This window comes from Labeo rohita, chromosome 3 (assembly GCF_022985175.1).
Source record: "Labeo rohita strain BAU-BD-2019 chromosome 3, IGBB_LRoh.1.0, whole genome shotgun sequence".
Taxonomy (NCBI): Eukaryota; Metazoa; Chordata; class Actinopteri; order Cypriniformes; family Cyprinidae; genus Labeo; species Labeo rohita.
Genome location: NC_066871.1, coordinates 3,705,882 through 3,727,556, shown reverse-complemented (window position 1 = coordinate 3,727,556; position 21,675 = coordinate 3,705,882). Strand labels below are relative to the sequence as shown.

At 36.2% G+C, this 21,675-nt stretch overlaps 1 protein-coding gene across 2 annotated transcripts; it reads left to right on the top strand.

The window, feature by feature from the left end:
• Window positions 1-1,659: 1,659 nt before the first annotated feature.
• LOC127163134 (B-cell receptor CD22) lies at window positions 1,660-12,242 on the top strand. Of its 2 annotated transcripts, none has more exons than XM_051106196.1 (6): window positions 1,660-1,785; window positions 2,137-2,172; window positions 4,496-4,768; window positions 4,841-4,975; window positions 5,434-5,584; window positions 12,042-12,242. In XM_051106196.1, the coding sequence occupies exons 1-6, from the start codon at window positions 1,671-1,673 to the stop codon at window positions 12,121-12,123; spliced, it is 792 nt and encodes a 263-aa protein (XP_050962153.1). In that variant the 5' UTR covers window positions 1,660-1,670; the 3' UTR covers window positions 12,124-12,242. The 2 variants fall into 2 exon arrangements, with proteins under 2 accessions (XP_050962153.1, XP_050962154.1); XM_051106197.1 differs by lacking the exon at window positions 12,042-12,242 and adding an exon at window positions 5,672-5,786.
• Window positions 12,243-21,675: the final 9,433 nt, after the last annotated feature.

The following is a 21,675-nucleotide window of genomic DNA, read 5'->3' as shown; positions in this document are numbered from 1 at the left end:
CCTCAGCCCCCCACATACATAATTAATATGGAAGGACCACCATGAATCAGTATGAGAAATTACAGCACATAATATTTCAACAGTTTTTTTAAAGAACAGCTGCCCAATCTCACTCTACAGACCTCAGTGATCTTTGTAATCTCCTCCCTTAGTTCTCCTCCTTTGAGAGAGAGGAAACCCAGCCTATAAAACATACAGCGACGATGAATAAGACGATCCTGAAAAAGCATGTGTGAGAGTGTGTTCTATTATCATGCTGGAAATGGGAGGGACATAAACAAGTATTTCTGTCTTTTAGTTAGCTACAGCAAGTTAACAGGAGCTAAATTTAAAATAGTTAGAGCATTATTAAATGGCAGATATTTCGACTGAAAATACACTATCATAAAAAGATCCCACAACAGAAGACATGGATTGAAGCTGTGTGTAAACATGTGAAATGCTCATATCTTCACATGCTTACACACATCAATCCACATCAATAATAGACTAATCAAAGTTACTTGAATAAAAAATAACACTTTGATAAAAAAATATATATATTAAATATTCACATCATTTTAGTTAACTGTGTTTTGAAACAAAGATTTAATTATAAACCTATGTCAATGAAAATTCATAAAGTTTGTTTTGTTTTTGACCCCCTTTTCTCTCAAAACGTTTATATACCCAGCTGAAAAAAGTGCACTTCCATAATGCACTTAAAGTGCTCTATTGTCATGCACAAATTTTGTGTATTTAGGACCACTTGTACACTCGAAACCATCTTTCATACACTAATACACTCAAGTGTACCACAAGTGGCAACTAAATACATTTTTTAAATACAGAGCACATATTAGTTCATATTCATGGTGTCCCACTTACGACCCACTTATCATAAGAAGTACTAAATAATAATTTTAGATATATTAAGTACAAAATTGTGGAAATAGAACACTCAGAATACATTATGGAAGTGCACTTTTTCACCTGCGGAAACCTTTAATGTACAAGGGTTTTGTGTGTATGTGTGTGTATGTTTTGTGTGCATTAAAAATATTCAGCTATGACTTTATAAAATAAGATTCACTTTGTTGGTTGTTTGGATGCAGAATGGGCATGAGCGTCTTGGCCATATACAAATAAGTGCCAACATATTTATTGAAAATGTTAATTACTAATGATATGATATAAAAAATCCTTTATTGTTTCTAAGAGTATTTACTTAGCCCATTAAATTTCTTATGCGATATTATATAATTCTTTTAAAAGATTATTATTGTTTATTTCATAATTTTATTGAGCGTAAAGTCTGTACCCTGTTTTCAGTGTAGACCGAACGAAACGAATGTCTCGGGACGCGTGTTTTGTTTTTTTGTTTTTTTGTTTTTTTAAGAAATATATATGGATCCGTACGTTGTTTATATGTCAACCGTATTTTGAGATACACATGAGATTATAGCATTTTATATATATGTATATACAAAATCAAAAGTAATATGTGTGTTATCTCATTACGCTTTCTGGAATATACCATTACTGGTCAATTCGGACTGGTCATTACCTGCCCAGTCAAGGACCTGCGCACAAGCTTTTCGTTTCATTATTCAGTCATGGAGCTTGGACAACTCCTTGTGCTCTGTGAGTATTTTCTCTGTGTGTATTTCTGTGGAGGTTAATGAATGTAAATGATCGACGGATTTATTGTTCTTGGATTTTTTTCTTCTTCATCTTCTTTTTATGCTTCTCTTTTGGAATCGAACCATATAGTCTGTACAAGAGTGAAAGGTGTTCTTAAGAGAGGTGTTTTTTTCTCTCTCTCTCTCTCTTTTTTTGGTAAGCTGACTGTAGTCAGTCTGTTAACTTGAACAGTTGATGGTCAAATCTATAAAATATCAGATCCTCACAGATCGTCATCCTCACATTATCTTAAGTTAAACTTCATAATCTGTAAGGCTTTTTGTCGAGTTTAAACCGTAAAGCCTTTTGATGAAATTGTGTATTTATTTGATGAAACTGTGCATTTAAATTTGTGTTTTATTTTATCATCTACATCTACCCAAGCTGATGCTATTAGTTCTAGAAAATTAACAAAACATTAAAGAATAAGATATTTGTTCACATTTCGAGTATTTCTCTTTGCTTTGTTTTTAGTGCTGATTTCAAACATCCACTCGGGACACACTGAAGGTGAGTGAATTTAAGTGCGTTTCCATCTCCCATTATTCGCATTAACCCTTTTTTTATTGTTTTGCACAATTCAAAAACCACCTCAAGCGAGCCTAAAAACTTTTTTTTGCGATTTAAGGGATTTTTATTCGGAATTTGGCGTTTCCATCACTCATTTCTGATGCGATTCTTCAAAATGCGCATAAAAACAGGGTGATGGAAAATAACAATATTCACATATGAATGATTGTATATTACAATATAATAATATATAATAATCATTAGTAAACAATATATTTTTGTCATTGTGCGTGGGAAAAAGTTATGTAAAATTGATATGTGATGTTAAGATTTGCTCCAGGATTGTTTTCCATGATCATGATATACTGACACATTCGTTATTCATCTAAAATCAAGATCCTTGAACTGATCTCAAAATGAAGATAGTGTCAATGTTTTTAAGTCTCGATTGTCAGACATTGTAAAACTGTTAATTATTTTTGTTTCTCAAACTTGAAATGAAATGCTCAGCTGTGTACCTGCACGGTACTGCTGGCATATTGTAGATGCTGTGGCACAGTGACCAGATAAAAATGAAATACACTTGAGTTGGACTAATATTGATGCAGTTATTATATTTTAACTGTACTATGCTAAGTGCATAATACAAGTCCTATTTTGGAACAACTTTAAACATGTTAAGTGTTCAAGGTATTCCTAAGATGAACTTTAAGCTAATTGCAGTATATTTTAATATATTTAGTTGTTAAAATAGAGCCACATCAAGTATCTTTATGTAAATTTATTTTACTTTTACATTTAACTTAAAAAAAAAAAATTATACTTCTTGAAGTGCTGTTAAAATATATTAAGCTTTAGTTTAATATTAAGAACATTTTCAATAGTACTTTACAAATGGTACATTAAAAAGTGCAAAAATCATTAAATTAAAATGAAGCACAAACGCACACTTTCAAATATAGAAATCTCAAATTATTTTATTGATATGTTAAAGGTACTGGGAAACAAAGCAAGTGAATAAACTTGCTATTTTTACAAACTCAAGTTAAGCTTGCAATTAGCTAAATTAGCTAAACCAAACAAAGACACAGAAAATATTTAACCATCTTCATCTTTTCTTTGAGCACGACGTTACATTTTCTGCATCTGAGGGCTTACAATTCAGACACTGTGGTATTTGAAAACTGCTTCAAAGTGCAAAATAGTTCATCGGTGTTTTTTAATTGATGTTTGATATCAACATGTTCTCATTCCCAACTCGTCACATATAGAACTTTATTGTCAAACTATTTAAGTCTGAAATTTATCTTGCATGACAGTATGAGTACACTCTACACACTCTTTACAAACACAATTCACATACATAAACACAACAAATACAATATAATAAAAAAAAAAAAAAAAAATCCTGCTGTTTTCACTTCATATGGACCTTGTTCAACTCTAGGACAGCCTGATGTACAAAGGAATGTTTTAATTTCACTCGATTAAATCTTGGAACTTTAAATCGACGATTAGATGGTAAAAGCACAAATTCATGATGCAATACATGACTAGGATTAGAAATAATATTCTTAGCCAGCCTTAAGAGGTTCTCACCATATGAAAGTTCATATAACTTTTCAAGAGGCTGTCCTACTATCTTTGAACAGATTTTAATTTGGTTCCTCACATATTGACGCTTGGTCAGCACCTTTTGGCGTCACTTTTTTACGCACAGGATAAGTTGCCCCTTTAGTCGAGTCTTCGTCTATTCATTTGTGAGAGGAATAGACGCGGTCCGTCTCTGTCCGCCGTAAAGCGCAGTCTGTTTGTGCGTTGAGAAATTTTAAAAAATGCCGCTCGCCAGAAGAAGCGTTACGTCAGCCTTGGTTGTAAATGCCATTGGCTCTTGTGTGTCTCGTGACCGATAGCGTGTTAACAGAGCAGGATCGTTTTCAGCGATTAAAACCTTATTTTTTACTCTCTTCTTCGCATAAAGATACCGTATGGCTTCAGAAGACTCGGAATGCAACACGACTTGTTTGTAATGCTTTATACTGCTTGTTTATGGTCAGTTTCTGTAATAAATACCTGTGACTGTACTTGCCTGTTGTGTTTATATTGTTAAGAAGTGGGTAAGTTTAGGGTAAGGGTGGGTTTAGGCACTCCAATGAAAGTATTAATTTATATAAAATTATTTTTAGAGGTACCTTGAGTGTAAAAAAGCGACGCCAAAGAGCGTCAATATGTGAGGAGTTGGGAGTGATAACGTACAATCAAGTAACTGTGTTCATACAGTAAAAACGACACATCATATTCATTGTGAATTGTCATTGTACAGAAAGACCACAAGGCAAAGTGACTATTAAACCTGATCAACATGTATTCAGAGGAGAGACAGTCACTCTCAGATGTGACATTGATGGTGAAGGAGTCACTAGTTGGCAGTACAGCTGGTATAAAGATGGTTCAGCCAGTGTTTCCAGTAAACTACAGGAACACACATTTTGGTTTGTCAGTAAGTCTGATGCAGGTAAATACTCCTGTTATGGAGCAGAGAGAGGAGGATCACGCAGATCACAACACAGTGATGAAGTTACACTGACAGTATCAGGTGAGTTTGATCATCTCTTCATAAACACACACACATTTAACATGTTATTAATGAGTGATTTCTCTATTTCAGATAGAGCCCAGGCAGTTTTAAGTGTTTCTCCACAGAAGTGGTTGACTGAAGGAGATCCAGTGACTCTGATCTGTGAGGTTAATGGTTCCTCTACAGGCTGGACATTCAGCTGGTACACTGAAACAGTTTTATCAGGTGAGATATAATGTGCTTTATGTGCTAACTTCTAAACAAACAGTTTAAATTTAAAATATAATTGAATATGACCCAGTCAATCTGAATGCATTGGATTACTCCAGTGTTTAAAGCTGTAGTGTGCAATTTCGCTATAGTGTCATTAAACAAAATGGCTGGTTGGGATGCTCAGACAGATCAATGTTTGAAAAAGATAGAAAGAAAGAAAAATGCTAGTAATTTTCTGCCTGGACATTAACCTAACCTTAAACAAAGTGCAAAATTCCAAATACAGGTACAACACCTGTGAAAAATAAATATAGAAAATTCCTTCATATTAGTGCAATACATTGTACCCTGTTGTTTTATTTTACACTGTGTAATACAATATATTAATTTTCAAAATGCCTAATATCACCTTCTAAAGGTCATGTAGAAATGCATTCTCACTTTATACAGACTTCAAATTTCGTCATCAGCTGCTCTCAGACAGCAGCAGAGGAGCTGGAGGAAACTACACTGTCAGTTCTGCTGCTCTAAAACACACAGGAGTTTATGTGTGTGGAGCAGAGAGAGGAGAACCAGCCTATTACACAGCCTTCAGCAACACACAGTTAATATGGGTCACTGGTGAGTTCAAACAGAACTTAAATGATTAGTTCATCTTTAATAAAGAGAATTTTAATGCTCATATTTGAGATGTAATTTCGTTCCTAGATTATTCTCCTCCAGTGTCTCTGATCATCAGTCCCAACAGAACTCAACACTTCACGTCTGTCTCTCTCTGTCTGAGCTGTGAGGACCAGAGTAACTCTCATAGATGGACAGTGAGAAGATACACAGACAGTGGACGGCTGGAAGATTGTTCATCATTTCTGTGGGGATCACAAACAGAATCTACATGTACAATCAGATCCACCATCACATCAGACACTGGAGTGTACTGGTGTCAGTCTAAATCTGGGGAGAAAAGTCATCCTGTTAATATCACTGTACACTGTGAGTCTGTGTTATTGTTATGTTACTAATTTCACTGGCACTTTACAATCAAAGCATAAAGCAGGTTGGTTTGGGGTCTATTTGATTAGAGCCATCAGGCAACCACTTTTCACCAAGCAACAACTTAATGTAGCAACACACTGAAAACTACCTGGACACCAGTGCTCAGTGAGGTCAGCAATATTAAAGGCACAATATGTAGGTTTTCGTCACTTAAGGTTGCATTTTCAAAACAATAGGCAAAGCTCGATGATGCTATGAAGGAGAGATAGAGTTGAACGATGAGAGATGTTGTTTCATGTATGGAATTCATAAATCATGTTCACAAATTAGGTAATTAATTTTTTTTTTTTTATTCATTATTACCTGTACCTTCCACAGTTATTCAAACAATGAATAAATTATACAGAGAAAGCAAGTCATGAACATTTACATTGTCAAAGAACACTATGACTGACTTCAGTCTATCACAAGGATAGTGCGGATTGTATACTTGCTTTAATTACCTATGTCACAATTATACATTTTACTGTTTTACTATTTGCAATCAGCTCATGTTTCCTCTGTTTCTGTAGCTGGTGTGATTCTGGAGAGTCCTGTTCATCCTGTGACTGAAGGAGATACTCTGACTCTATACTGTTTATATCAACATTCAACCCCACCAAACCTCAGAGCTGATTTCTATAAAGATGGATCACTCATCCAGAATCAAACTACACAGATGATCATCTCTAATGTCTCAAAGACACATGAGGGTTTCTATGACTGCAAACACCCAGAAAGAGGAGAGTCACCCAAGAGCTGGATCTCAGTCACAGGTGAGAGTGCACATATAATGAAAGTCAAATGGGGTACAAAACACAGGGCCAGTTCACACTGGGGCTGTTAGAGAGTGCTAAGCACCCTCAGTTGAAATGCATCAATGGTTTCTATTCACTCGTGAACGCAATGGCCAATCAGAGGTTTAAGTTAGTCAAACATCCTCTTAATACCAAAATAATCAAAATGCCAGAGTGACTAATTTCAGCAACTTAAATAATAGATTAATATAAAGTGTGCAGAGTAGTAGCATTGACTGCAGGTATTTCTTTAGCCCCAGTTATTTCTGAACTTTGCCCAACCTTGGCTGCTCAATTGACCCTTCGCCAGGAGGTGATCTGACCAATCATAACGCAAAACAAACCAGACAGGACAGTAGATTAAAGTCGGTGGACTTGAACTTGAAAAATGGTGTGTATTGATATCTTTTCACAGGTGAAACAAGATGCGTTCTGATGTTCATTCATGTTTATTTCATGCTATAACTAGTAAAGATCAAGAGATGATTGGTTCATGTGCCGCTTGAACTGAGGTGCTACAGTGATCTGTCAGGACACATTAAATAGCCACAAAACTGTATTTGTTTTCTGAATTTCTTTTTTAAAAAAATTACAACATTTGAACACGTGTTTCATACCAAAAGCAACCAGCTCTGTATCATATGTCAGTTTTTATTTTACTTTGCTTGGCAGTGGAATTTGGTAGAATAGATTAAAATAGAAGTATTTTATGTATATAAACCATCAGTTGAATATAAAAGCACAAAAACTGCCAATCTGGGACATCTATAATGGAAAACACTCTGCACCACACGATATTTCAAATTCTGTCAGAATTTACAAGGAGATAATTGGCCACCTAAACAAAACAAGCTAGCTTCTCACAAAAGGTCACTATGGAATTTATCATAAAAATAAATACTTGTAGAAATGACGTAATATTCTTCTTTTTTTGAGAGTTATAAACCTGCTTGATGCTTCTATGGGTCAGTGGCAAATTGCTATATGATGCAAATAGTATGATTATATATTATGATGGCAATATAAATACAAGTGTTTTGCAGTTTTATACAGGATTACAAAACACTTTGGAAATGATGCCAAATAGTGCAGATTATTTAATAATTAATAGGTTCAAAGACGTTTCCAAAACAACAGTTATGGCCGGGTGGTCACACCACATGATATTTTGACACTTTGAATATCAGAAAAATTACAAATAATCTTTTTTACATAGGAGAGGTACTTTGTGTATATGGCATCTTTTTAATGCATTTAAACCAATTTTTAACTGAAAAAAATGCAACTCGACAATAAATTTAGACGTCACGTCATCGACCTATATATATTTCATTAACAATTTGAATAAAAACTTTGTTTTTCAAATAAATAAGTGAATAAAATTAGGTAAATACAGGTTACTGGGAGTGAGAGAGAACAGCAAAACTTTGACTAGCTTATAGTATCTTTGGAATAAAAAGCTTTTATAATGTTAAAAAACTGTAGAACTAATACATATTACATGTACCTTTTGCAGCTACTTAGTTCGCTTACTGGGCCGGCTCTGGTCTTACCTATTTATATCTCAATATCAAATGAGCTTTGCCGGAAGTTTACAAGCTGGTTTATTATTTTCATTTATTTTATTATTTATCACATTATTTTCAATGCAAGTTTTTGTTATTGAACAGAAAGACCAAAAGCCAAAGTGACCATTAATCCTGATGAGCATGTATCCAGAGGAGACACAGTTACTCAACACAGTAATGCAGTTACACTGACAGTATCAGGTGAGTTTGATCACAATAATTGCCGCTAACAGCTATATTTCTTACATTGTCTGTGAAATCGGAATGCACTAATTATTTACCAGCTATAAGACAAGATCTTCTGTCAGGAAAAACTGTCACAAACCCAAATGACTGTATATTAACAGATATTCCAAAACCAACTGTGACTGTGCAGCCAGTGACAATATATGGCACGTATTTTCATCAAATAATGAACTGCTCTGAGAACACAATGAAAATTAATAAGACACTGAATAAGTGATTAAAACAGCTATAGAGAACAACACTTTAGTCTAAACTGTTTTACAATCAAATATTTGTTCATACATCACAAATAACAATTTTTGTTTTGTTATATTATCACATTATTTTCATTGTGAATTGTTGTCATTGTACAGTAGACCCAAAGACCAAAGTGACCATTAAACCTGATCAGCATGTATTCAGAGGAGAGACAGTCACTCTCAGATGTGACATTGATGGTGAAGGAGTCACTAGCTGGCAGTACAGCTGGTATAAAGACGGTTCAGCTGATGCTTTCAGTGAACAACAGGAACACACATTCAGGTCTGTTACTGAGTCTGATGCAGGTAAATACTCCTGTTATGGAGCAGAGAGAGGAGGATCACACAGATCACACATCAGTGATGCAGTTACACTGATAGTATCTGGTGAGTTTGATCATCCTTTTATATACACACACAAATTAACGTGTTTTTAATAAGCTATTTGTCCATTTTAGCTCCCAGAGCAGTTTTAAGTGCTTATCCACAGAAGTGTTTGACCAAAATGTCCGGGATTTGGCTTTTGAGTTCTACAGTCGCCATTCATTGTGTGCGTTGTTGTTTTAAAGCCATACGCAGGACTGTTTTCTTGATCTCGCTCCCACTGAATTTTAGGCCTTTACCGCCTGCTTACGCAATCATTCTAATATTGAATATAATTTTCACGCATCAGGGAGCCGCTGTTGTATGCAGAGTATTTAAATCTCTTTTAAATGAGCGGCTATTCACTTTCACTTTCAATTTTGCGATCACACGCACTCTGTATAAAGCAGGGGTGCCCAAACTCAGTCCCGGAGGGCCGGTGTCCTGCAGAGTTTAGATCCAACTTGCCTCAACACACCTGCCGGGAAGTGTTTAGTATTCCTATAGGGCTTGATTAGCTTGTTCATGTGTGTCTAATTGGGGTTGACGCTACACTGGCAGGACACCGTGTTTGGGCACCCATGATATAAAGGGAGCACACATCTTACAAGATCAGATATGAGCACATTTTCTGCTGAGCAGCAGATCCTTCAGCATGATTTGTCAGTCATCTCTCCTTACGTTTGTCTTGACCCATGATCAGTTAAATCTGATTCCTGCAGCTTGTGTTGGATGCAGGTTTGCCAAATCAGCATTTTTTTTGCATGGAATTGGGCTTATTTTAAACTGTTGCAAAGGGTTGATTTTCTCCTGTGGGTTAAATGTTTGAAATATTGCATAAATTACGTTTTACTGAAATGCATGTATTGAAACATTTTGCATTCTACCTGTGATATAACAAGTGCAAGATTTTAAGTTTTGTGATGGCCACTGATAGGAAGCCTTTTAGCTGTGTTTATGATCAATCTGCACAAGGGTGACTGTAAAATATACATTTTAGGTATGGAAATGAAATATTTTAAGTTTTGATATGTGATATGGACCTTGGGGTCTTTTTAACTCCCTCAACCCTCAAGGCCCACAATTTTTGGACTTGTCTTTTCCACTTAATTTGACAGTTAGTACTACCTACCTGAAATGAGTTTTTGCAGGGTGGGATGTTTACAAAGTATTTTCATCAAATAATGATCAGCTCTGGGAACACAATGAAAATAACTCATAAGGCACTGAATAAATGATTATAACATCTATAGAGAACAACACTTTAGTCTAACCTGATATATAGCTTGTTTTACAACTATTTTCAAACAGTAAAAACAATGTGCTCTTTTTTTTTTTTTTACTGTGAAATTTTGTTGTCATTGTATAGAAAGACCAAAAGCCAAGGTGACCATTAAACCTGATCAACATGTATTCAGAGGAGAGACAGTCACTCTCAGATGTGACACTGATGGTGAAGGAGTCACTAACTGGCAGTACAGCTGGTATAAAGACAGTTCAGTCAGTGCTTTCAGTGAACTACAGGAACACACATTCAATCCTGTTACTGAGTCTGACACCGGTGAATACTCCTGTGATGGAGAAGAGAGAGGACGATCACAGAGATCACAACACAGTGATTCAATTACACTGACACTATCAGGTGAGTTCGATCATCTTTTCATGTAAACACACACAAGTTTAACATGTTATTAATGAGGGATTTATCTATTTCAGATAGAGCCCAGGCAGTGTTAAGTGTTTCTCCACAGAAGTGGTTGACTGAAGGAGATTCAGTGACTCTGATCTGTAAGGTTAATGGTACCTCTACAGGCTGGACATTCAGCTGGTTCACTCTAACTGTTTCATCAGGTACAATATAGTGTGCTTCATGTGGTAACATCTGAATGAACTAGTTTTATTCAAATCAACAAAATATTTAATGTTTGAGTCTGTAACGCCACGCCAGCAGAGGGAGCCCTCACCCAGGGACTGACCATTACCGCTCCCTCTGCTGCTTCTATGGTTACTTCCTGTTTGGCAGCCATATAAGGAGGGCCGTGCTAAACAGGTGTTGTGAAGTATTGTTTTGCCTGTGCGGACTCTACCAAGTGGTTTCCCTATTTTCATTGCCTTGTTTGTATTTTGCCACGGTTATTGTTTTGTTCTATAGTCCTAGTTTTTTGCCCTGTTGTTTTTTTGCCTTGTTCCATTGCCTTGTTCATTTGTTACTTTTGGACTGCTCTCTTGGATTTTGACCTTCTGCACGTTTTATTGGATTATGCTTTTGTCTTGCCCTGGATGTTACTGTTTGTTGGAGATTGACCTCGCCTGTCTTGACTACGATCTGCACAATAAAGCTCACACTTGGATCTATTCACGCTTCTCACGAGTCCCATTACAGAGTCCAAGCATTACATACCAGATATAAGAGGCAAATGCCCCAGTTTCTGAAACTCAAGGTTTGATGTGGCCATTTTAAACAACCTGAATATGTTGGGTTACATGATCAAAAGTAACTGAAATAATTAAAAAGTGTCAAATCAAGTAAAAATAGCTCCCTAAGATGAAGTCTACAAATTCTTTTACAGATACCAATGATCAATATAAGTTGCTCTCAGACAGCGGCAGAGGAGCTGGAGGAAACTACACTGTCAGTTCTGCTGCTCTAAAACACACAGGAGTTTATGTGTGCAGAGCAGAGAGAGGAAAACCAGCCTATTACACAACCTACAGCAACAAACAACCACTATGGGTCACTGGTGAGATTAAATGTAATTTAAATAATTGGTGAAACTAAAATAAAGACTTTGTTTTCATGTAAACTTAACAGCTGTAATTGTCTTCTCTGGAGGTGTTTCTCCTCCAGTGTCTCTGATCATCAGTCCCAACAGAACTCAACACTTCACATCTGTCTCTCTCTCTCTGAGCTGTGAGGACCAGAGTATCTCTGATAGATGGACAGTGAGAAGATACACAGACAGATGGTGGCTAAAAGATTGTTCATCATCAGTGTGGGGATCACAAACAGGATCTACATGTACAATCAACTCCACCAACACATCAGACACTGGAGTGTACTGGTGTCAGTCTAAATCTGGAGAGAACAGTCATCCTGTTAATATCACTGTACACTGTGAGTCTGTGTTTCTTTCAGGCAGCTTACAATCTAAAAAGGTTTACCAAGTGCAGGGTTCATTAGGTACAGTTAAACTAATTACTAATTATTAAAACAAAACTAAGCAAGCAACCAACAAAACTTTAAACTCACACAGCTATAAACACACTATTAACCACTTTGATACCTTATGTAAAACATTCAGTGGGCAAGCACCATTAAAATATAATTTTGTGAGAATACTCTTTCTATTATTTCACCAATTACGATTTAACTATTTACACAGTTCATGTTTCTTCTGTTTCTGTAGTTGGTGTGATTCTGGAGAGTCCTGTTCATCCTGTGACTGAAGGAGATACTCTGACTCTACACTGTTTATATCAACATTCAACCCCACCAAACCTCAGAGCTGATTTCTATAAAGATGGATCACTCATCCAGAATCAAACTACAGAGATGATCATCTCTACTGTCTCAAAGTCACATGAGGGTTTCTACTACTGCAAACACCCAGAGAGAGGAGAGTCACCCAAGAGCTGGATCTCAGTCAGAGGTGAGCCTGTAGATCCAAAAAAAAAAACACTGTTGAAATGTTCTTGTATCGTTTACAGCACAATTGTAAATGTAAAATATATGATTCTCATCTTAAACAGCCTTTGACAGTCTCAAACCTATGATAATTGGAGTGACTGCAGGACTGACTGTCACATTTTCGATCATTGTCTTCTTGGTCCTGCTGTGGCGCTACAGAATCAACAAAGGTTCATCATCTGCCATATTAAAATTCAATGATACACTTGCAGGAAAGGCTGAAGGCTTGAAGGCTGGTAGACCATCTCAGGCTTGTTAATTATTCAGTTCAAAAGTATTGATAAAAATAGCACAGAATTTTCATGCCATATCTAAATCAACTATGTCAATTATGAGTTGAGTCCCTCATCCTCTCCACTGTGTATGATGAACAAGTTGCTACATCGAAAAGAGTCATTTATCAGGTTTGATTTCAGTTTGAATGCAGCGAGTGGTGACACTTTCAGGGTTTTTGATCAGACTTAATGTGTGAAGATTTAGATGTTATGATCAATAACACTAAGGTATTTTCAAACATCTATGCATTAAGTAGATTAAAAGTCAGCTGTGTTTTATTTCTGACCTAATTGTTTCCTAAATATGTTTGCATGAACATTTTATGTTTAATTAGGTGGATGGTCTCCCTCTAGAGTCAATCAACAGAAGAACAGAAGTCAGACATCAGAGCAGAACCAGAGTGAAGAGATATACAAGACACTGCAGTCCGGTCAGTCTGAGTCATTACCTATGAGGCTTTACAATCTGAGATTAAAGCCCAAAGTATACTTCATATTTCTTAAGTGTACACTATTGCGCTCACATAGTCGTGCATGTAGCCTTTCAAAGTATACTCTATTTGACGTGCACTTGTACGTTTGCCGTGATTTTGCCAAAAAAGACAAATAACTGTATATTAACGGTGAACTGCACTTGCATGTCTGGGCTGGTATTAACTTTTTCATGATAAATCACTAAAATTACAGGCACCACTACTATTACTTTCTAGTCTATATACATTGTTTAAGGTTTCAATTTTATTTCATAATGTAAACTAAGGGCTAATTCATTTTGTCCTCTATGAACGGCATATGTTACGCAGAGCTGTTAGCATCAAAATTGTTTTGTTTTTGTTTTGTTTTGTTTTGTTTTGTTTTTTTTTTGTAATTCTGTGGATTTGACATGTTTTCCTCTATTTGTGGCCAGTGTTTTCCTGCCAGTAAGTGGTGGTTGAGAGGGGGTTCAATCTTCAACTGGCTGGCGGGAGCCGTCACTGGCAGGTCACGTGACCTGCCAGTGGCTGGTGGCAGCTGCCAGTCTGATTTTGGGCGGGCTGACTGGCAGCTGCCAGCTGGCAGTATGCCTCAACAAGTTTCAGCAACAACAGATTTTCGGCAGATTTTGTGTTTTGTGCTTAATTTCTTATTGTGAACCTGTTCAGTTCTTTATTTTTAGCGCGATTAAAGTGTTTAAATGGCGGTGATTCCGACTGGTAGGTTAATGCCGCTTCTACTGGTCGCTCAGTCAGCCAGCCGCGAGAGCTCCGAGTTCAACGCGTTCTCTACCACTCCTACTACAAGGAAGTATATTATTTCATGATTATTAATATCTTCTTATGGATCTTGTCTTTTAATTTGCCGACGTTTTATGGAGTTATATTATGAATAAAGTGTTTAAATGGCCGTGATTTCAACTGGCAGCTTATTGTCGCTTCCACTGGCAGTTCAGTTAGTCAGCCGCGAGAGCGCTCTGAGGTTAACGCGTTTTCTACCACTCTTGCTACAAGGAAATATATTACTTCATGATCATTAATATATTCTTATGGGTCTAGTCTTTTAATTTGTCGACATTTTATGAGGTTTATTATGAATAAAGTGTTCAAATGGCCGTGTTCTCAACTGGCAGCTTATTGTAGCTTCCACTGGCAGCTCAGTCAGCCGCGAGAGCGCTCCGAGTTTAGGCGAAGCGTCAGTAAGCAACCAGTCGTGATCACGTTCGTTTGACCGCTTTAGTTGTGGAAAAAAAACTAAAACGTCAATCATACTAAAGAACAGAGTCATAAAAATACATTCATAACAATAAAATAGTGTATTTCCTTGCAGCGAGAGTGACAGAGAACGCGTTATACTCACAGATCTAAAGCGGTTGAGACTGCCAGCCACCAGCCCGCCACTGGCAGGTCACGTGACCTGCCAGAATCAGACTGGCAGCTGCCACCTGTCAGTGGCAGCTCCTGCCAGCCAGTTGAAGATCGAACCCCTACTGTGGTGGTTGGCATACAACTTTAGGTGCATTCATTTTCATTACCATACCCCACACTTTTGGTCTCAATTTTGGTTTTGTTTTAGATGTGTGTTTTGTTTTTTTATTTTATGCATTCATTCTTGCCTTGACTTCCTGATTGTGTGTGTGTGTGTGTGTGTGTGTGTGTGTGTTTGTCTGTTCTTTCCAGGGTTGCCAGGTTTTCACAACAAAACCTGCCCAATTGCTCCTCTAAACTAGCCCAAAACTAGCCCAGTTGTGTTTCAAGGGGGATCCCCCAGTAAAAATACTGTTCCAGGGGGTAAAATACATGTTTTTTTGATAGGGTTCCCCGATACAGTTTGCATGCCAGGAGTAAATATAACGTTAGTGGGGTCGGTTCTACCCACGGACATGAAAAACAGCAGTGCCAATTCCGTGGGAAACCCGTGGACTTGGCAACACTGGTTCTTTCACTGTCTTTACGACTAGCACCAGTCAATTAAGTAGCTCCATCTGTATCCACAGGAATGTATGGTCCTGACTGCAGAATGTTTAAAATCATCGTTTCCGCATCTCAAAATGTGTGAAATAAATCAGAAATTTAACCAGACATATATCCGCTGCACATATGAATGGTTTCTATTTGAATTGAATGTGATGCTGTGTCCAGTGTAGACAACTGTAAGCCATAAATCAAATGGACATTAGTAGGCAGGACAAGTGCTGTTTTTGAACAGGAGGACATTTTAAGCAATTATTACATGCTTATATATCAAAAGATCAAGAAAAAATTGATTTCTCATGTCACAATCCCTTTGGTATTTACTGTATACCATGATTGTATTTTCCTAAAACAATAGTTATTTTCTAAAGAATCAAAGCAAATCATTTCTGAGCAATTTGGTTTAAAACAAGTGTCTTTTGTCTGTTTTTTTATTGTAGACAGTGTAAATGTACCTAGTGAACCTACCTATGCTGAGTTTGAACTGAAGTCTACAAAGAAACAGAAAAAAAACAAAGGATACAAAGGTATACCATAACAAAATAATTAGAGTAATGAGTAAGAGTAATGTACATGAAAGACCTCTGGGGTAAAATTTACAAAATATTATATTGTTCCTAATGAAGGTTCACGTATTTCTTACTCTTGGCATCTTCTAGGCAAAACCACTGAGAGTCCAGACATTATGTACACTGGGCTGTAGTTGGAAACACAAGGTGAGTGTCAGACTAACAACATAATTCACACTGTGGCTGTAAGAAAAGAGCTAAAGCACTGAAAATCTCAATTTCCACCATCAGGGCAATAATTAAGAAGTTCTAATCAACAGAAAATGTAACAAATCTGCTTGGAAGAGGACATGTGTCTGTATCGTCCTAATGCATGGTGAGGAGGAGAGTTTGAGTGGCCAAAGACTCTTCAAGGATCACAGCTGGAGAATTGCAGAGATTAGTTGAGTCTTAGGGCCAGAAAGCCTTACAAAAATATCCCCTACATAACCACGAGTAAAATTTTCAACAATTCCTGAACTGAACTGACTTTTTTTAACAGCCAATGAATTTACATTCTTTTCTTTTTACACATCCTGTTGTTCTGACCAGTGTGTAAAAATGCAGCATACTAGTGTTTACATGATAAGAACTGCTCAAGAAAGCACATGTATAGGCCTGTCTGAATCTGAATGATTCAAAGGAGAACTGGGTGAAAGCGTTGTGGTCAGATGAGACCAAAATCAAGTTCTTTGGCAACAGCTCAACTCGCCATGTTTGGAGGAGGGGGAATGCTGCCTTTGACCTCAAGAACATCATCTCCACCGTCAAACTTGGTGGTGCAAACATTATGCTTTGGGGTTGTTTTTTTGCCAAGGGTAAAGGACAACTGCACCGCATCAAAGGGACGATGGATGGGGCTATGTACCGTCAAATCTTGGGTGAGAACCTCCATCCCTCATTGAAAATGGGTTGTAGATGGGTATTCTAACATGACAATAACCCAAACCGCATGGCCAAGGCAACAAAAGAGCGGCTCAAGAAGAAGCACATTAAGGTCCTGGAGCGTCCAGTCTCCAAACCTTAATCCCATAGAAAATCTGTGAAGGGAGATGAAGGTTCAAATTGCCAAACATCAGCTTCGAAACCTTAATGAATTGGAGAGGATCTGCAATGAGGAGTGGGACAAAATCACTTCTGAGATGTGTGCAAACCTGGTGGCCAATTACAAGAAACGTCTGACCTCTGTGATTGACAACAAGGGTTTTTCCACCAAATACTAACTCATGTTTTGCGAAAGGGTCAAATACTTATTTCACTTATTAAAATGCAAATCAATTGCTAGCTTATTTGAAATGTGTTTTTCTGGTGTTTTGCTGTTGTTGTTGTTATTCTCACTGTTCAAATAAACCTACCATTAAAATTCAAGACTGATCATTTCTTTGTCAGTGGGCACACGTACAAAATCAGCAGGGGATTAAATTATTTCTCCACTGTACCCTCTTTGTGGAGGGTGTCAGTGATTGTCTTCTGGACCATTACCAAGTTAGAGGTCGTCTCCATTATTGTGGTTTCAAAGAACAAGAGATGCCCAGAATTTATACTGTAGGGATGGTTAATTAATGAAACTCAAATGTAAATATTGTAATATTTTGAGATACTGGATTTTTGTTAACTGTAAACTCTAATCATCAAAATTAAAACAAAAAAACTTTTTAAATATCTTACTTTACATGTACTGAATCTAGAATATATGAAAATTTCAGTTTTTGAAATAAGTAAAAAAACAAAAACAACAAAAAAAGAACTTTTTCACGATAGTCCAATTTTTTTTAGATGCACCTGTATATTGCTTCTTTTCATCCTTCACTTAAAAAACACAATTCAACACTGAATGAGTCATGACAATGTTTCTGTAGAAAACTTAAATGTATGTGACATTTTTTGAAAACGTTACCAGATTATGAACATTATCAAATGATCTTCTGTAACACATGAGGTACATTCATGATGTTTCCAAAGATCTGACTGCAGGTTTCAGGTTCAAGTCTTGAGGATTTAACACAGTCTGTGTCTTTAACAATCTGTCATAATTCAGTCAGTATGGAGCTCAGTCAACTTCCTCTTGTGCTCTGTGAGTATTATTTCCTCTCAGTGTATTTTAATGGATGTTAATTGTTATTATATTACGTGTTTTAGTGTTCCTGGATTTATGTATTTTCTTACTAACGTTCTTTCTCAGAGCTTCAAATACAGCTCTATATGTGACACGAGTGAAAGATGAGTTTGAGATTGGAAATGTGCAATTAGTGTTGTTTGTGAAAGAAAAAAAATGCACTTTGTTCAGTCATTCAGTTTTGTGATTTGTAATAGTGTTCTGTAATCAATAATCAGTTCTGTTGGTTTGTTTTGCAGTTATTGCCCCTTTTCTCTTAATGCACTCCTAAAAATAAAGGTTCCAAAAGGGTGTTTTTGCAGTGATGCCATAGAAGAACCATTTTTGGTTCCCCAAAGAACCTTCCAGTGAACAGTTCCTAAAAGAACCACTTTGAAGAACAATTGAAAAAACTACAGAACATTTTTGACTATAAAGAACCTTTTCTGCATTTGAAAGGTTCCATGACTGTACAAGATTCTTCATAGAACCATTAATGCCAATAAAGAACCTTTATTTTTAAGAGTGTATTCACTAGTGCACATTTAGTAAGAGTTTGTCTTTATTCTTGTGTCTTTCGCAACTTAGGCTCACTGGAAATACGTGCCTCTATACACATTTCTGCAAACCTCAAAAATCGTACCTATATGTACGAATCACTGCAGTTTCCGGTTAAAATGAATGATAGAGGCAGTAAAACTTTTATTCCTTTTCACACATAGTATGATTCACACTCAAAGTTTTGATTAATAAAGCCTAATTTTTAGACGATTACTATTGCTGAATATTATATTATGGTTTAAAACAATTTTTGAAATTTGAAAATTGATACCTTTGAACGTTGTCATCACATATACAGCTTCATATACCTGAGTTTTCTAATGCAGTCAGTGTGCTCGGTAGTTCACGTGATATGGCCTTGCACTTGGGTGATGAAGAACTCCGGTTCGAACCCCGTGAAACTAAGATTCAACAAAACTTAAATCTGAAATCTGAGGATGTAAAAATAGCACGGCTGTATCACAAAAAGCATTTTAATCAATTTTTAATCAATTAACAAATTGAATTTGTTAACACTATCGGTTAGGTTTAGGGTTGGGTTTGGTGTAGGGGATATTTCCAAGAAGACAGAGCATTAACCTTTCAGGACACACCCCAGATATTTGAATTCTGAACAGCTGCAATATGTACCTCAAGCAGCATAATGCCTGTACCAAGGTAATAAAAACGTGCCAAGGTCACGTACTGAACGTGTGTTTTAGCGCCACTCTTTGGACATTTCACTTTAAAACTGCTGCGAAACGTGTAGTAAGGTACGTAATTGCGGTGCTGCAGAAATGTATGTAGAAGCACGTATTTCAAATGAGCCTGGGTTGGTCTGTCTAGACTGTTGAATTTCCTTAAACAGTTCTTGATATGAACAAATGTATAAAATATAAGACAGATGTTTGGACTGATATACAGGCACCCACACAATATATTAATATGTGTTAATCTTTATAATTCTATAGATTTTGTAAGGATGTTTTTCTTAAATATTTTAACCAGATCATACTGTACTCATGCAGATGTCATTAGACAAATTCTAAGATGCAAAAAATACACAGTTGATCAGCTCAATGCTCACAATGTAATGAATATTTCTTTGTATTTAGTGCTGATTTCAAACATCCACTCTGAACACACTGAAGGTGAGTGAATTTGATTCATATACTTCTACAGTAACTGTTACTGTACAGTACTGTACTGTTACAAAGCCAAGTGCCTAGTACTAACAGAATTTGTATTTTTTTCTTCTATTGATTTAGAAACTTTGTAGAGCCCATTGTTTTGGTGACCAACTTACTATAACCTACATAATTGCTGCTAGAAGATATATTTCTTCCATGCTCTGTGAAATTAAAATACAGTAATTATTAATCCTCTGGTTCTGTTCATTGATTTTAGACCTAAAAAAATGTGTTTTGAATTTTTAAAAATGTAACTTCAACAGACTGGTACATGTCAGGTATGGACTACTTTTAATAAAGGCAGCTTTATTGAAAGTATCACAAACTAAACAGTCCAAAATCCAACAGGCATAATCCAAACTTTCAAGCAGAAGTGCAGATATTCATGTTTAAAAATACTGTAGTAAAAGTAGAAGTACTGACTACACTTTTTTCTTTTTTTTTTTTTTACTCAAGTTAAAGTAAAGTATGGGCTCTGGCTTGTACTTATGTTAAAAGTACCCATTACTACTATGTTTTAGTGTCACACTTTGTAACTGGACCTCATGTCATATTGACAAATTACCACAAAATATCTTAGATTTACATTTTGTTAGCTAATGAATGTATCAAGGCTAAACAACCACCATGTAGAAAAGGGCAGGACTGGGACTAAATTTCAGGCCGGGATATCTTTATTTTAGTTCAGTTTAAAGTATCACATTATGACCATGTGTTGTTTTATCTTAAAATGGCTTAAATACTATAGATTCAACAAAACCATATTTTAAAATCGCCCAAATGTCAAAATTAGTACAATAATAGGCTAATTATATCATGACAATATTTTTTTTACAAAAAAATCCTAATACTAAACATGTTATTTCATTATCATGAGTCATATTTTTCTGTTACCAAAATTAACCATGGTTTAGTAAAAGTATAGCAGACTAATTACAATCTGTTTTAATTTATAGTTTTACTACAAATTTCATGGTTAGACTATGGTTTGTGTAGCAAAACCATGGTTAATTTGGTTACCATGGTTTAACTATAGTAACCATGATTTTTGGTTTTAATTTTTGTACAGGTTGTATAATTATCTGCCCTAGTCCCCTCTAAGCATATTATAAAATGATGATGTTTAAAACTAAAGTAACAAGCCTTGTTTGAATGAAGTAAAAAGTACAGATATTTGTGTAAAAAAAATGTAAGGAGTGAAAGTAAAAACTAGTCAGAAAAATAAATAGTGCAGTAAAGCACTGATACCAGAAAAAAATCTGCTTAAAGGTGCAATAGGTTAGTGTCTTTAGAAACATTTTTGATATGCTGGTTGAAAGTCTCTACACATCCCGATAGCAATCATTAAGTTAAGTGGTCTAACTGTATTTCTATATTCTGTGGAAGGCGTAGGACCAAGTGTAGGATCAAACGTTTGACTTTCCTACCTGCCTGTCAAATATGTATTTGCACACCTCTGCACACCCTGTCTGTGCAGACAAGATACGTCACATACGCTGTTTGAGAATAGCAGCCAAACATCAACAACCTGATCTTACTTCATTGTATTGTAATACTTTTGTTAACTGCTATAAAGTGTTCTCATGGATGTTGTAACAGCCACTGGAGCATTTACAGTAGTTTTGTGGCAGACTGACAACGGCGACCGTGCATAATGTGTGTCTGTACGTTCTGGAAAGGTGAA

Bases quoted from the DNA above. Each gene is read 5' to 3' on its own strand.
- LOC127163134 (XM_051106196.1), top strand. From the start codon at position 1,671: ATGATCGACGGATTTATTGTTCTTGGATTTTTTTCTTCTTCATCTTCT. The intron at 1,786-2,136 runs GTGTTTTTTTCT...CTTTGTTTTTAG, and splicing joins GAAAGGTGTTCTTAAGAGAG to TGCTGATTTCAAACATCCAC. The intron at 4,976-5,433 runs GTGAGATATAAT...TTTCGTCATCAG, and splicing joins CACTGAAACAGTTTTATCAG to CTGCTCTCAGACAGCAGCAG.